The following is a 12,622-nucleotide window of genomic DNA, read 5'->3' on the forward strand; positions in this document are numbered from 1 at the left end:
CCCAACCATAACATCCCCCACAGGAAAATAAACTGGGGTAGGCTCTTTCACCGCATCGTGTGTGTGTGTGTGTGTGTGTGTGTGTGTGTGTGTGTGTAAATTAAATAGACAAAAACTTTTGTTAAAAACAATTATGGTTGCTCACATGCATATTGCCACCAACACAGTGCTTCCCAGCTACAATCATGATTTAGCCTTCAGTACCCTACCTCACCTACATCTACCATCCCACAATACACATTCATCCTCCCTCTGCTTCCCCCGCCCCCCAGCTATAGTTCTTGGAGTGGGAAGCAAGAGGGAAATATGTCTCCATCAGGCTGGACAGATATGAGAGAACTCCAAGGATTCATTTTATTGCAGTTTCCTACTCATCAGTATCTCTTCCTGCTACACAGGAGGACATGCTTCATATTCACAGGCACTGTACTTCTTTACAGCAGCATTGGCAGCCTTTTCTTATTCTCCTCGAGTGTGTGGAAATGTTCATTTGGTGCCTGTTCTGAGCCGTGTAATGCCTCTGTGATGGTCATTGTATCTCTGTTGAGCCTCTTGGGGTTAAAATCAATACCACAGTGGTAGTTTAAGCACCAAACCTAATTTGGGTCAAATTAGGCCCAAAGTGTAGGTTGTATGAAAGCAAGCCTATCGGAATGTTTCTATGGCTTCCTTATTCCAATGGAAATCATTTTTAAGTAAGTAAACGTTCCCTTGCAGTGTCTGCAACCCAAACACTCTATCACTGTGTTAATGCACAAGAAGCAGACAATTAAATTGACTAAACCAGAAAAACTAAAGTGAATCTTACTTGTCTGTTTTGACTTTCTGAGTTGACAAATACAGACAGCAAACACTCAGCATGATCAGTGACCAGTAATTTAGGGACAAGAAAGTCTGCTTGGCCTCCGAATGCTACACAACTCCAGCAGTTCCTTGCTGGAGCTAATGGTGTACAGGCCCTGTGGATGAAATTCAACCAGGGTTCAGAGAAAGAGAGTCTAATGCAGATTATCACTTAAGCCCCACTTAAACTCAAGCCCGGTGAACTCAGCTCAAATGGGGTGATGTGATAATAAGGCATGGGGCCTCTGTTTTGGATGGAATGTCACCAGGATGCACTGATGTGCAATTGAGAGGCATCAGTACAGATTGCTCTCATTTGAATAACTGTTATAATAAATATCAACAGCAGTGAGATCTAGTGGCAAAGAATGGCCTGGTTTTTCTTTCTGTAGCACCTTGAGGAAACAAGCTGCCGCAGACTTATTTAACAAATATGAACTTTTGGCACCCAAACACTGCAAAGTCTTCTACTTGGGTGCATTTTACAGCAGCTTGATTCAGATACTGTGTAGCAAATGAAATTACATTGATACAGCTAAGGGCAGAACCGGGCCCATTGGCTAGGCAAGCAAGTTACAAATGACATTCTCACGTACAGATTTTGGAGTGTGACATTGCAGCAGCTCTTTCAAAGTTTCGGTCATATTGGGTTTGTTTTTTAATATTATTCATAATTGCTCCACCTGGATCCCATATCCAATATTGTTTTTAGAAATTGTACTGTTCCCGTCTCCTCTGGCCTGCTGTTTGCATTCGCAAGCTACTTACGGGTATCCTAGAAACACACCTGAACCTTTCTCCAGAGTCTTAAACCTGATCCTGCACATGGGGAAAAATATGCTGGGAAAGCACATTTTCTCAAATTTGCCTCACTTAATGTGAGGTGGTGCAGATGATAATAAACGTTGTGTGTCCTTGCTTTCAGCATGACATTTCTGGTGATGAGTTTCACCTGGTGGGCAAATGTGTTTGCTGGTTCCTTCAGTTCTGTCCTATTAATTTGGATTATTTATATCGTTACAGGTTTTAAAACATAAGGAAATTGCTTCTTCTTTAGGGAATCTGATGATTGTTCTTAAAAGAATATTTTCTGAAAAGAATTCCTAGGCTCACAGAACGTATCCTGCTCAGTACAGAAAGTTTAACAGAATAACTGGGCTTACTGATCACGACACAGTTACGTCATAAAAGTCAGTGTGGTTCTTTGTACACCATTAAAAGGTCACCAGTCTCCCTTTTGGTGAAAGCATCTGGGATTGCTGAAAAGAGGGAAGATTTCCAAAATTAAGTTACAGCAGTGTCATTAATTGGAAAGCCTTTCATATTGGTCGTACATTTTGTTTCCATTATAAATGTACGTATTCATTCATGTTCTCATAGATTTTTAAAGTCTAGCATTTTCTAATGTAGGGCACCATTGGGCAACACTTGGGTTGCAGAACTGAGAGCTCATTGGTTCCAATTTTCGAACATAGGGGTGGCATTTAATCAGGGATTTAGGGTTCCAGCTCTCATTGGATTTCCGTAGAAGTTGGTAGCCTTACTCTTAGACACTTTTAAAGTGCCAAGCCAAGATGTCTAAAGTTAAGTATCTACATCCATATTTGGGCCCTAACTGACCATGCTAAGTATCCAGGTCCTGATTTATGCCCTTAAATGTACTGCAGGGTTTATTTGTTCCTGGAGCAATGTTTAGTTTCAAACTTCTATGCTAGCCTGTTTAATAATGTAATAAAGCTATGTCACAGGTGGTAGGTCTTATTAACATATAATTCTGTGTTTTACTTTCTTGCCTCAACACATCCCATTGTTCTGGCAAAAAAAAAATGAAGTGACAATGATATGAAACACCCTTTATATGCAATGTTCACAGTTACTGAAGTTTCCCACCATTAAAGTGAGGAAAGTGTCTACTCCTCTTCCAATCCTCGACCATTAAATAATGTCTACATTTTATGCATCAAATAGCCAGTAAAACACACACATGCAGTATTCCATTTCATCAACACACAGCTCCCATGAGTTCTGAAACTTCATACATCAAAATAAGCTCCTCTCCAACACACTGGTGAGCTGAGGGTTTTTTTGTTCCTTTCTCACACGCACTAATTACATTCAGCTGTTAAATGTCTTTTTTCAGTGGTATCTGAAGGACGCTAAAAAAAAATTGGAAATGCACATTGCTCATGCACTGAGGGTTAAATTATGACATTAGCCACAACCGGTGTAGCGTATGTAGCATTGCTCCTGCATGCAAAAAAGGTATTCATTGAAAACCATGACAGATTAATTGAAAATATGGTAGTTGAATATATTACTATAATGAACACATTCAGTGAAACCAGTCTACTCACAGATATTCTGCAAAGAGAAAAAGAGGCAGAATGAACTTTTTGTTGGGAATTACTGGCTGATCACTACTTGTAGCCATTAGTTTGCAGTTCAGGTGGCCATAGTATTTGTTATTTGTATTAAACTAGCACCTAGAGACCCTGATCAAGACAGAGATCCCACTGTGTTAGGTGCTATACAAAAGAGAATCCCTGGCCCCAAGTATTTATAATCTAAATAGACCGTGCCAAACATATAGTTTTTTAGAGCTGGCCAGGAACTTTTTGACAAAACATTTTTGTTTGGTTTTTGTTGTTTGTTATGTCAATTCATTAAAACTTTTTATGGGAATGTACTGGGTTTGATGAAACTTTAATCAGAAGGGCCTTTGAGGTCCATGATGGAATTTCTGGTCAAAACCAGAGGGGACAGCCAGTGAGAGAAAAGGTCACCTCAGAATAGCTAATGGCCCACTGGTTAGGACACTTGCCTAGGCTGTAGAAGACCTGGTTTCAAATCCATGTTCTGCCTGATTTGGAGAAGGTACTTGAACCCTCCTAGATCCCCGGTGAGTGCCTTGAACACTGGGCTATTGACTATTTTGGCAGAGGTCTCTCTTTGGTTTTTTAATGAAAAAATTGACAGGTCTCTGTTTTGTCCCAACGAAGAACAGGAACAGTTTATGAAGTCACAGGATGGTAAAACTATTTCCTGTCTAGTTCTCCTCATTTTTCTTTGAGGGACAACTTGAGCATCATGAAGAATAGCTGTCACTTTAGTATGAATATAAAATTCTGGTTTCTGTGTTACTAATCCTTGGAATTTAACATGTTTTGTCTTACAGGTGAAGGAGGCCATGCAGAGAATCCATGACAGGGGCAATATAGGAAAACTTATTCTGGATATAGAGAAGGCACCCACTCCACTGGTGAGTGAAAAGCATTGTGTATATAATAACTGTTCCATACAAATTACAATGTGTCAACAGCTCTTAGAGTTAATTATTTTGCATGTGGTTTTCTACCAGATAAATATCACCTAAAGTGACAAAATCAAAACCATCACAATCTTTAATTTGTACTTTAAGGTACAGTACAAATTGTAGTTCTTGTTCTGAAGGAGATTTGCAGAAAATAGCCACAGCAGTTCATTTCATAGGTAAAATGGCCATCTCTGTCTCTCAAAATATAAACCAGTATTGCCTCTGGAAAATCTTACTAGATTACTTTGATTGGGGAAAAAAACCTCACAGCATCTATTTCTGTCTCTGATGGAAAACAAATAGCTGTTCCATGTAATACTAGATTGCTACATTAGTGGAGATAATGCAATGGATTGAAGCCAAACAGACCAAATCAACTTATCTTTACCTATAAACACAAGAGAGTACTCCCCTTAAAACCTACATATCTGCAGAATTGCCTTCCCAGTGCCATACAAAGGAATATTTCTTGGGTAGGAACCAGCTAGTGATTTCTTGAAACTCCGTTGAAAATGCCAGGTATGCTGATATTTTGGGTAAAGTCATGCTTTGTAAGCTTTAATGTAATGATAATTGTACTTGTTACTGGGCAGCGCCTGAGAGAGAAGGAAACTGATGGATCTACTGAAACTAAATGTTGTGTTCAGACTGAGCCCAGCGCATCAAGATGCTGAGAATGAAAGGTTACAGAGAGTATTTGGTAGAGGGAAATCAGAAGGATCAAGCCCAAACTTTGGCTGTTTACATTGGAAAGAGTAATAGAAGAAAAGCAGGAACAAATTAACTAAAGATGGACCTAAAATGCACAGTTTGGATTCAGATCTGAAGTTCTCCCCATTTGGAGAGAGGAGGTTTGGATGTGCTCTAAAATTGACCGCAAGTTACTTAATACTGTATATAACCCTCACAAGGCAGCAGGAAACCTGACTTAAAGGCTATTGGAATCTCACACATGGAAACCAGACACTCTTTGACACCAGACACTCAACTGAGTCCTAAAACTGTAAAACACAGCAGAGCAATAAAGTGTGAGAAAAGAGGAGGAGTCTCCAACATATTAAGCCATCTATTCTCTTGATAATGCACATGCCTAATTGCCATTAGTGTCTGTGGAAGCTACAGACTTAGAAAGTGAGAGGATATGTGATATATTTTCACAAACACTGAAGGGAATTCATTCATAAATATGAGTAATTTCATAATGTCACTTGCGTGTCCATTAAAATAGGGTTGCGTTTATTTATTTCATTTCATTTCCATGGGGTTTCAAGAGCTAGCAACAATCTAATAGAGCAAATATAATTTTGGCTGGACTCCTTTTTTTCCCCCTCCAGAGTTTATAGTTATTCATTGCCCTTAGTTAGGGAACCCAAACTGCAGTATGAACATTAGAGTATTTCATGATTCTGTTCTAACTCATAACTATAGAGCAATACTATTGCAAATTCATCTGCTACTCTGAAGGTAAGTGTTTAGCTGTACTGGACTTTGGCATCAGAAGTGGGATGAAGGGATCCATATGGACCAAGGAACTTCAAAAAGAGAAAAATAAGTTAGAAACAATAATCCACAAATATATTCAGAGCAGTAGGGGAAAAGTGATTGTAGCCATTTTCCCCAGGGTTACCTCTTATTCTTCTGGTTTTCAAAGAATGGAAGAACACATAGTAAAACTGCCTTCTTTCCCCACTTATGTTTCCAAGTAAGTTGCTTGTTGTGAAATTAAGGAGTCGGGTTCTTACCGCAATAAGCCATTTTAGGGTATGCATTATTAACTTATTAATACACCCCTCTGAGGCTGAGCCCACTAATGAACTCTCCATTGTGGATTATTGTGATCTATGGCAGAAAACTAAATCAAAGCTTGATGTTATTAATGTTTGGTTTTTAATTCCTTATTTCATACAGGTTTAGAAAATACCTATAAAGTCAAACGAGGATTTCACCATGTACCAAGTAGGATAGTCTTAGTTAGCAAGACAATCCAGGATCCATGGTCTATGCAGATGAATGCAACACTGTCTCGTGGAACATGTAAAATTAGTACAATTCTGTTTGTGCCTGTTGACCTCAGCCAAATTGGAAAGATGCAATGCAAGCATCTGTTGCATCTTTGGTTATTATATGCTGTGTAAATAGCATTCTTATCTGGAAAAAAGATGCTGTGCTCTTTAAATACTACTATGGATTAATATTTGTGTGGTTATCTACAACCTGAGAAGTTCCCTCACTACACAATAGAAATCTAGCATCTGTCCCACCATTAAATTTTACATTGTATTTTCACTGTAATGATGTTGATTCAGTACCTATTTATCCTATGGCAGCAAGTATACGCACGTTCACATGCCCAGTGGTCCTATACAAATTGGTCCTAATTTGTTTTTATAAAAAATAAATAACCATTCTGTGGGTTCCCAAGACATTGTGCCTCCTTGAATATTTGTAGGATCAGATGCCATCTATTAACACTCACCAAAGTATCTTGCTATTCGCTTTGGTGAGACAACTGATTCTGAAGGATTCATAAAACACATGATGGATGCACTTTGTGAACCTCCCACACATTTTTCTTTCATATGTGGGAGCCTTGATGTTATTTTGCTACACACACCAAACTCAATTGCACAACTGTCATACATAGCAGCTCCTGATAAATAATTCAGGTGTGTAATCCTTTGGAGAATGGTTTATGATCTTACACTGAAATTGCTCTACAACAGACAAATCTTTTGCACAGATAGAATGTGCAGTTTCAGTTTTTAACCAAGTTTTATTTTTTTTAATATCACTTTATCAGGTGAGTCAAGCTAAAATTAAAATAGCTGAGAAACCACCGTAAACATCACGATTTCCTTCATTTTGTCCACAGATGGCCAATGACAGCACAGAGACAAGCGAAGCAGGAGAAGAGGAGGAGGACCATGAAGGGGACAATGAGAATAAAGAACGCATGCCATTCATCCAGTAACCCTTAGGGATGGGGGGAAACAGAAAGATTGATTGAGTAGAAGAGAACAAGACTGGGAAATCTATTCTGTGCATCAGTGAACAAATGCTGTAGTACAGTGTGTGTTGTATTTGTCTGCAGCCAGCTGAGCTATAAATTGTTGATCATTGTTGTTTTGAACTCAAGTGCCATTCCTATCCAGTGCAGTATTATGACATTCCATAGTGTGACGGCCAATCTGTAGGAGTCCCATTGATTTTCTTTTCCTATCTAAAAGCCTTATTAATGTACTGTGTCATTTTAGATGGGCATCTTTCTTCATGTGAATTTGTGTAATGTTTTTTCGATTTGGAGATTTGTTTTTTTAATTCCCTGCCCATCGTCTGGTATTCTCCACTAATCAGAGGGAGGGCTTTCAGTTTGTGGACTTTCAGTAAAGAAGGTCAAAACATAGCATTTCTTTATGAGACACAAATAAGAGGCAGCAAAGAAGACTAATTCTGTTTCCCTGAATCGTGCTACTTCATCTCATAAACAGTTCTGTCTTAAGTTTTAAAAAATACCTCATTTGTGAACCTAGATAATATATGGTAGAGTCTGAAAGAAAATATGCCGGAAGTCATTACTAAGCGTCTTTGATTAGTGTTGTATAAACACATTAGTCATCAGCACTACAAATTAAATGGAAATTGATGCATGGTGCCAAGTTTCATGCTTACTGTTGATCACCCTATGTACCATTCCCTTATATTACTTTCAGGAAAAGTCAATGGGCCACTTTTTTTGCCCAGTGCTTCTTAACCATATGAAACTATTACCAAATTTACTGTTGATTCAACAGCACCTCTTCCCAAGGTTTAATTTGAGCTGGTTGTGTCCAAAAACTGAAGCAACCATATTCTTAGTGATATATAAAAGCTGGCTAACAGTAGGGATCATTGTTCAGCACATGGAATAGATGTTATCTTGTTGGCTGAGTTTACACTTCTGAAATCACTAATGGACTAAAAAGCTGAGTAATGGTGCCGAACTCCTACAAAGATTAATCAATTTGCTCACAACTCTTAGGCCTCAATTCCATCATCACTTTTGCACATGAATGACTTTACATAGGTGAGTAATCCCGTTGCAGATCTGTTCCCTTGCATAAAGTTAGTCACATGCGGAAATGTTTGCAGGATCGAGCCCTTAAGAACATGTAGCGTATCTACCTCCCAGTAATGGAAATGAAAACAAAACTTGACACTGAAATAAATATGCTTGTCCCTATCTTCCATTTACCCAAGTAGCAGCTGGTCAGTTCTTCCATGGTCCTTTTTTATTTATTTATTTTTTTTTAATGACTGCAGCCACTCACAGTAGAAGCAGTAAAGGAATGTCCAAGACTTCATATTCTGACAATTCCCTTTTGGATTTAATATCTTTTTCACAAAAGAAAAAACTTCTCCCAAATGCCAAGTTAGCTGATCTCCTAAACCTAGCAGCATTATGTCGTGATCCAAGTGAAAAATGGGTTTCTCAGGCTTTTCTCAATGTGATGGGAAAGATAGGTCTGGATGACTTGTGTGTGTGGTTTCAGAAGATTCTCTTTCCTTTTTTTTTTCCTTCCTCTTTTTCTGTTTAATCCATGCTGCCTGAGTAGCAGTGTCCATCTCTTTACTCTGTGTTCATGCAGTTGCTGCTCTAATACTAGTTAATTGTGCAAAATGTTCATTTTAAATGAGTTTTCTATGGGTTGAAAAAAAATACAAATGAGAAAAGCCAAATAGTCAGTTTACAGAGAAAAATGCCACAGAAAAAGCTGTTGTTGAAATACAAAACAGAATTTCAGTTTTTTATAGAATTTAATGCAGAACTTCAGCATAATTGTATCATCTTGTCATACCAGAGTTTATCTAAGGTATTAGTGCCATATTAGGCCCAAGTTTGCCATCAGAATACAGACCAAATGAATTCAGTGAGAGTTTTACGTGCATTAGGACTGCTAAATTGGGCCTTTAAAGGAATTGTCATTTAATTTTTGCCATGTAAGATGACAACAGTAAGAAAAATGGTTGGTTATGTTTGTTTAAAAGTTTCTGGAGCAATTTTATCCTGCAACACACTTTAAAACATAATTCATGCGTTTTCATTTGATACCAAACTGAGCAATATTGCTCGTAACCCTGAGCTGGCAGCAAAGTGGCATTCCCAAGGCCTTAGATAACTAGGGCAAGCAGAGTAACAAACCAATTCTTCTGTTAATACCACAGTATTGGTGGGACTGCACTTAAATTTCCTTTCAAGTCAAATAAAGATTAACGTTCCTAGAGTATCTGTAGAAATGGTAGAGGACAATGATGAAAAGAAACCATTTTTCTCATTCTTTCTGGTTATTTTAGTGAGGCAAAAATACTTCTGATGCAACTAATGCCAATTTAGGGGCAGTTTCTGAGCTCCAAAACATCACCTTAAAGGGCTGGAGAAATTCCACTGGATACAATGAATTTCCTCCGGATCTACCCTCCCCTAATATGGACTAACTTCTGCTCTCCATTGCACGGGTATAAATCCGGACTAAGCGAAGGTCCTGTCCTGCTTCTATTGAAATGAATGGGAGTTTTGCAATTAGCTTCAGTGGAAGCAGTACTGGGCTCTGAGAGCAGAATTTGACCCACTAGCCCTAAGAGTTTACTGAAAACTTCACAGAAGGTAGCATCTCTTTTGTCTGGCATGTTACAGGCCATTCAGAAGAAAATGCTAGTAGTTAGGCTGTTATTACTGAACAAAACCCTCTCACAGTCTAAACAAATATTTGCATTTACCACTTGCTAACTCTGTCAGTTAAACAACTTCTCCCTAGATAATTGATTGGTTAGAAATAAATTATTTCTCAATTTTGCCTTAAGGAACTGTGAAACCTTCTCTTTAACTTAAGTCTGATTGAAGTGAACTGAAACGTTGTTTAATTGTCTTGTTGCTTTAGAGCTTTTGTTATATTGTGCCTACAAAGCAAATTATGTTTACATAAAGATATAAATAAAGTATTACGCATAGCATTACCCTGGACTGGTGTCACTCATTCTAGCATACTGCTCCTGTTTGGGAGCAGGTTACGATAGGTTAAGAAAAAGAACATTTTTATTTCAAAATACACTGGACCAGGGTCATTAAAACCAGCTGAAAACACTGCCTTTCAGACCAGTAACAACTCAGACATAAAATGTTCTATGATATTACAAAGAATTGGTATTTTTAACAGTCTATGCGAGAAAGGTCAGACTATCCCAGCAGCATTTTCCTGAAGTGCTAGGAGGAGGAATCAGTGGCTTTCACAACATGTAAACACCAACTTTCAGAATGTTCTCTCTCAGGTTGCATTGAGATAAATCTGGGCATGCACATTAACATCAGAGGCATTTTTTTTCCCTTCAGAAAGTAATAAGATATTTTTATGGGCTAATGGGCTCGGGTTTTTTCCCCTCCTTCCTGATTTACACACTGGAGCTCTATTTAAGTCAGTCGAGTCAACTTGTGTAAGTGAAAGAACCACATACATGGTTATGATCTGAAACAATCAGGACGGACTGGTTGGAAGGGAGGTCATGTGGCTCTGTGCACAGTATTGGGAGTAAAAAGACCTGACTTCTATTTGCAGCTCTGCAACTAACTTGCTATATGACCTTGGCCAAGTCACTTAACAGCTCCCTTCCTCAGTTTCCTCATCAGACTCTGATTTAGACAAATAGCCAATATAGTACTAAGGGAGTGTTGTAAGTATTAACTGGTCAATATCTGTAGAGTGCTTTGACAAAAAGGGCTATGCAAGTGCTATGTATTATTCTGCAGGGTGTCCTTGAGGACATGAAACATCTCACAGCCAAGTTCCATCCACTCCAGGTGTGTTGATAAGACTATATAATCTTCTGAATGCATTCTTATGAGCTCTATGATTATGGCTTTGATTCACATCCTGAAGATTGGGTGTGCTTTTAATTATTGTGAAAGCCATCAGATCAATAGCACTGGGTGTGTGTGTGTGTGTGTGTGTGTGTGTGTGTATACACACACACCCCAGTGCTATTGATCTGATGGCTTTCACAATATTTTATATATAAACCAGTGATAACTTTATACACACATATCCTCTCAGCACACCTATTGGTGATTTTTTGATTTAGTAGCTCCATCAGAAGTCTCTCGTGTGAATTTCCAGTTCTACATTGACTTCATTGCTAAGGTACCCATTTTAACTAGCTGACTTTTTCAGGGCCATTACTTCTTAATCCCACCTTTCCAAGGATAGTCCAAATGACTTGACATTTCAGAATAAATGTCTTGCTGAAGGATTGTATGAAGTGAGGCATCCTTCTATCTAGTGAGTTCCTTTAAATAAGCTTCTTTGAACTAATGAATGCCTGGCATTTTCACCTGGTTGCTTAGATTTCAGATAATACTGAAACCTGTCTGTACTGTGTCATGATACCTATGGCACATGAATACCACCTCTGATATTGGACTGCCAGTAGTACAGACAGGATTTCTACATTCCTTTGTTGGGTTTTTCAGAAGGCTTTTTTGCCTGAAAATGGAGGACAGGGGTTCCAGACCTAAGAGCTCCATTGATTGATTGCTCAGCTATCAACACAGCCACCAGTCATTTCTCTGATTCATTGAAGTTCTAGATGAAAAAGACCTGTTAGACCATCCAGTCCATTTCCATGCCAATATAGGCTTGTTTCCCATAGTACATGCTTTGGTGTCTTGTGCAGTGACTTCTGAAGGTAAGCAGAGCTGCTAGTCTTCACGTTGCAAGTTACAGTTCATAAAATATCAACTCTCACTACTTAGGTGTGAAGATATTCCAAACATCCAAAATGCACATTCTCTGATCAGACAATGGACTCAAGCCTACAGAGTGTCACAGCAGAAAAGGAAAAGGAGTACTTGTGGCACCTTAGAGACTAACCAATTTATTTGAGCATAAGCTTTCGTGAGCTACAGCTCACTTCATCGGATGCTGTAGCTCACGAAAGCTTATGCTCAAATAAATTGGTTAGTCTCTAAGGTGCCACAAGTACTCCTTTTCTTTTTGCGAATACAGACTAACACGGCTGCTACTCTGACAGCAGAAAAGTTTTGCTAACTCTTCTGAGAAGCATTCTACTGATAGGACTTGTGAGTAACACATAATGGAATCAGATGGGGGAACAAAGGACCTGTTATAAGGCAGTGACTTGGAATAATGAAATGTGAGCAGGGGCTGAAGGCAGCTTTAAGAAAGAAAATAAGAGTGATGCAGCAATTATATGTGATGATGAAATACACTCATTTAAAGATCACTTAAGCAGAGTATGAAAAGGCTAAGATGCATAGTGCCTTATTTCAGAGACCGCTAATATTTGAAGGACACGGGGAAACTGAAAGAAGGAACTCAGTTTCCTCTCTTCCTCAGGCAAAGTAGAGCATCAGCTTCCATCCCCACACCCACTATGCACAACCCCACCTTCTTGCTCCAAAGCTTTAATTACTGCAGT

General features: G+C 38.7%; 1 protein-coding gene across 3 annotated transcripts in view; it reads left to right on the top strand.

Annotated features, from left to right (window-relative positions):
- VAT1L (vesicle amine transport 1 like) overlaps window positions 1-10,147 on the top strand; it is a 92,089-nt gene extending 81,942 nt beyond the window's left edge. For all 3 annotated transcript variants that reach the window (XM_074968806.1, XM_074968808.1, XM_074968807.1), the window contains exons 8-9: window positions 4,019-4,102; window positions 7,029-10,147. In XM_074968806.1, the coding sequence (XP_074824907.1) occupies window positions 4,019-4,102; window positions 7,029-7,127 (183 nt within the window). In that variant the 3' untranslated portion in view covers window positions 7,128-10,147. The remainder of the gene's footprint in view (window positions 1-4,018; window positions 4,103-7,028) is intronic.
- Window positions 10,148-12,622: the final 2,475 nt, after the last annotated feature.

Source organism: Natator depressus, chromosome 12 (genome assembly GCF_965152275.1).
Source record: "Natator depressus isolate rNatDep1 chromosome 12, rNatDep2.hap1, whole genome shotgun sequence".
Taxonomy (NCBI): Eukaryota; Metazoa; Chordata; order Testudines; family Cheloniidae; genus Natator; species Natator depressus.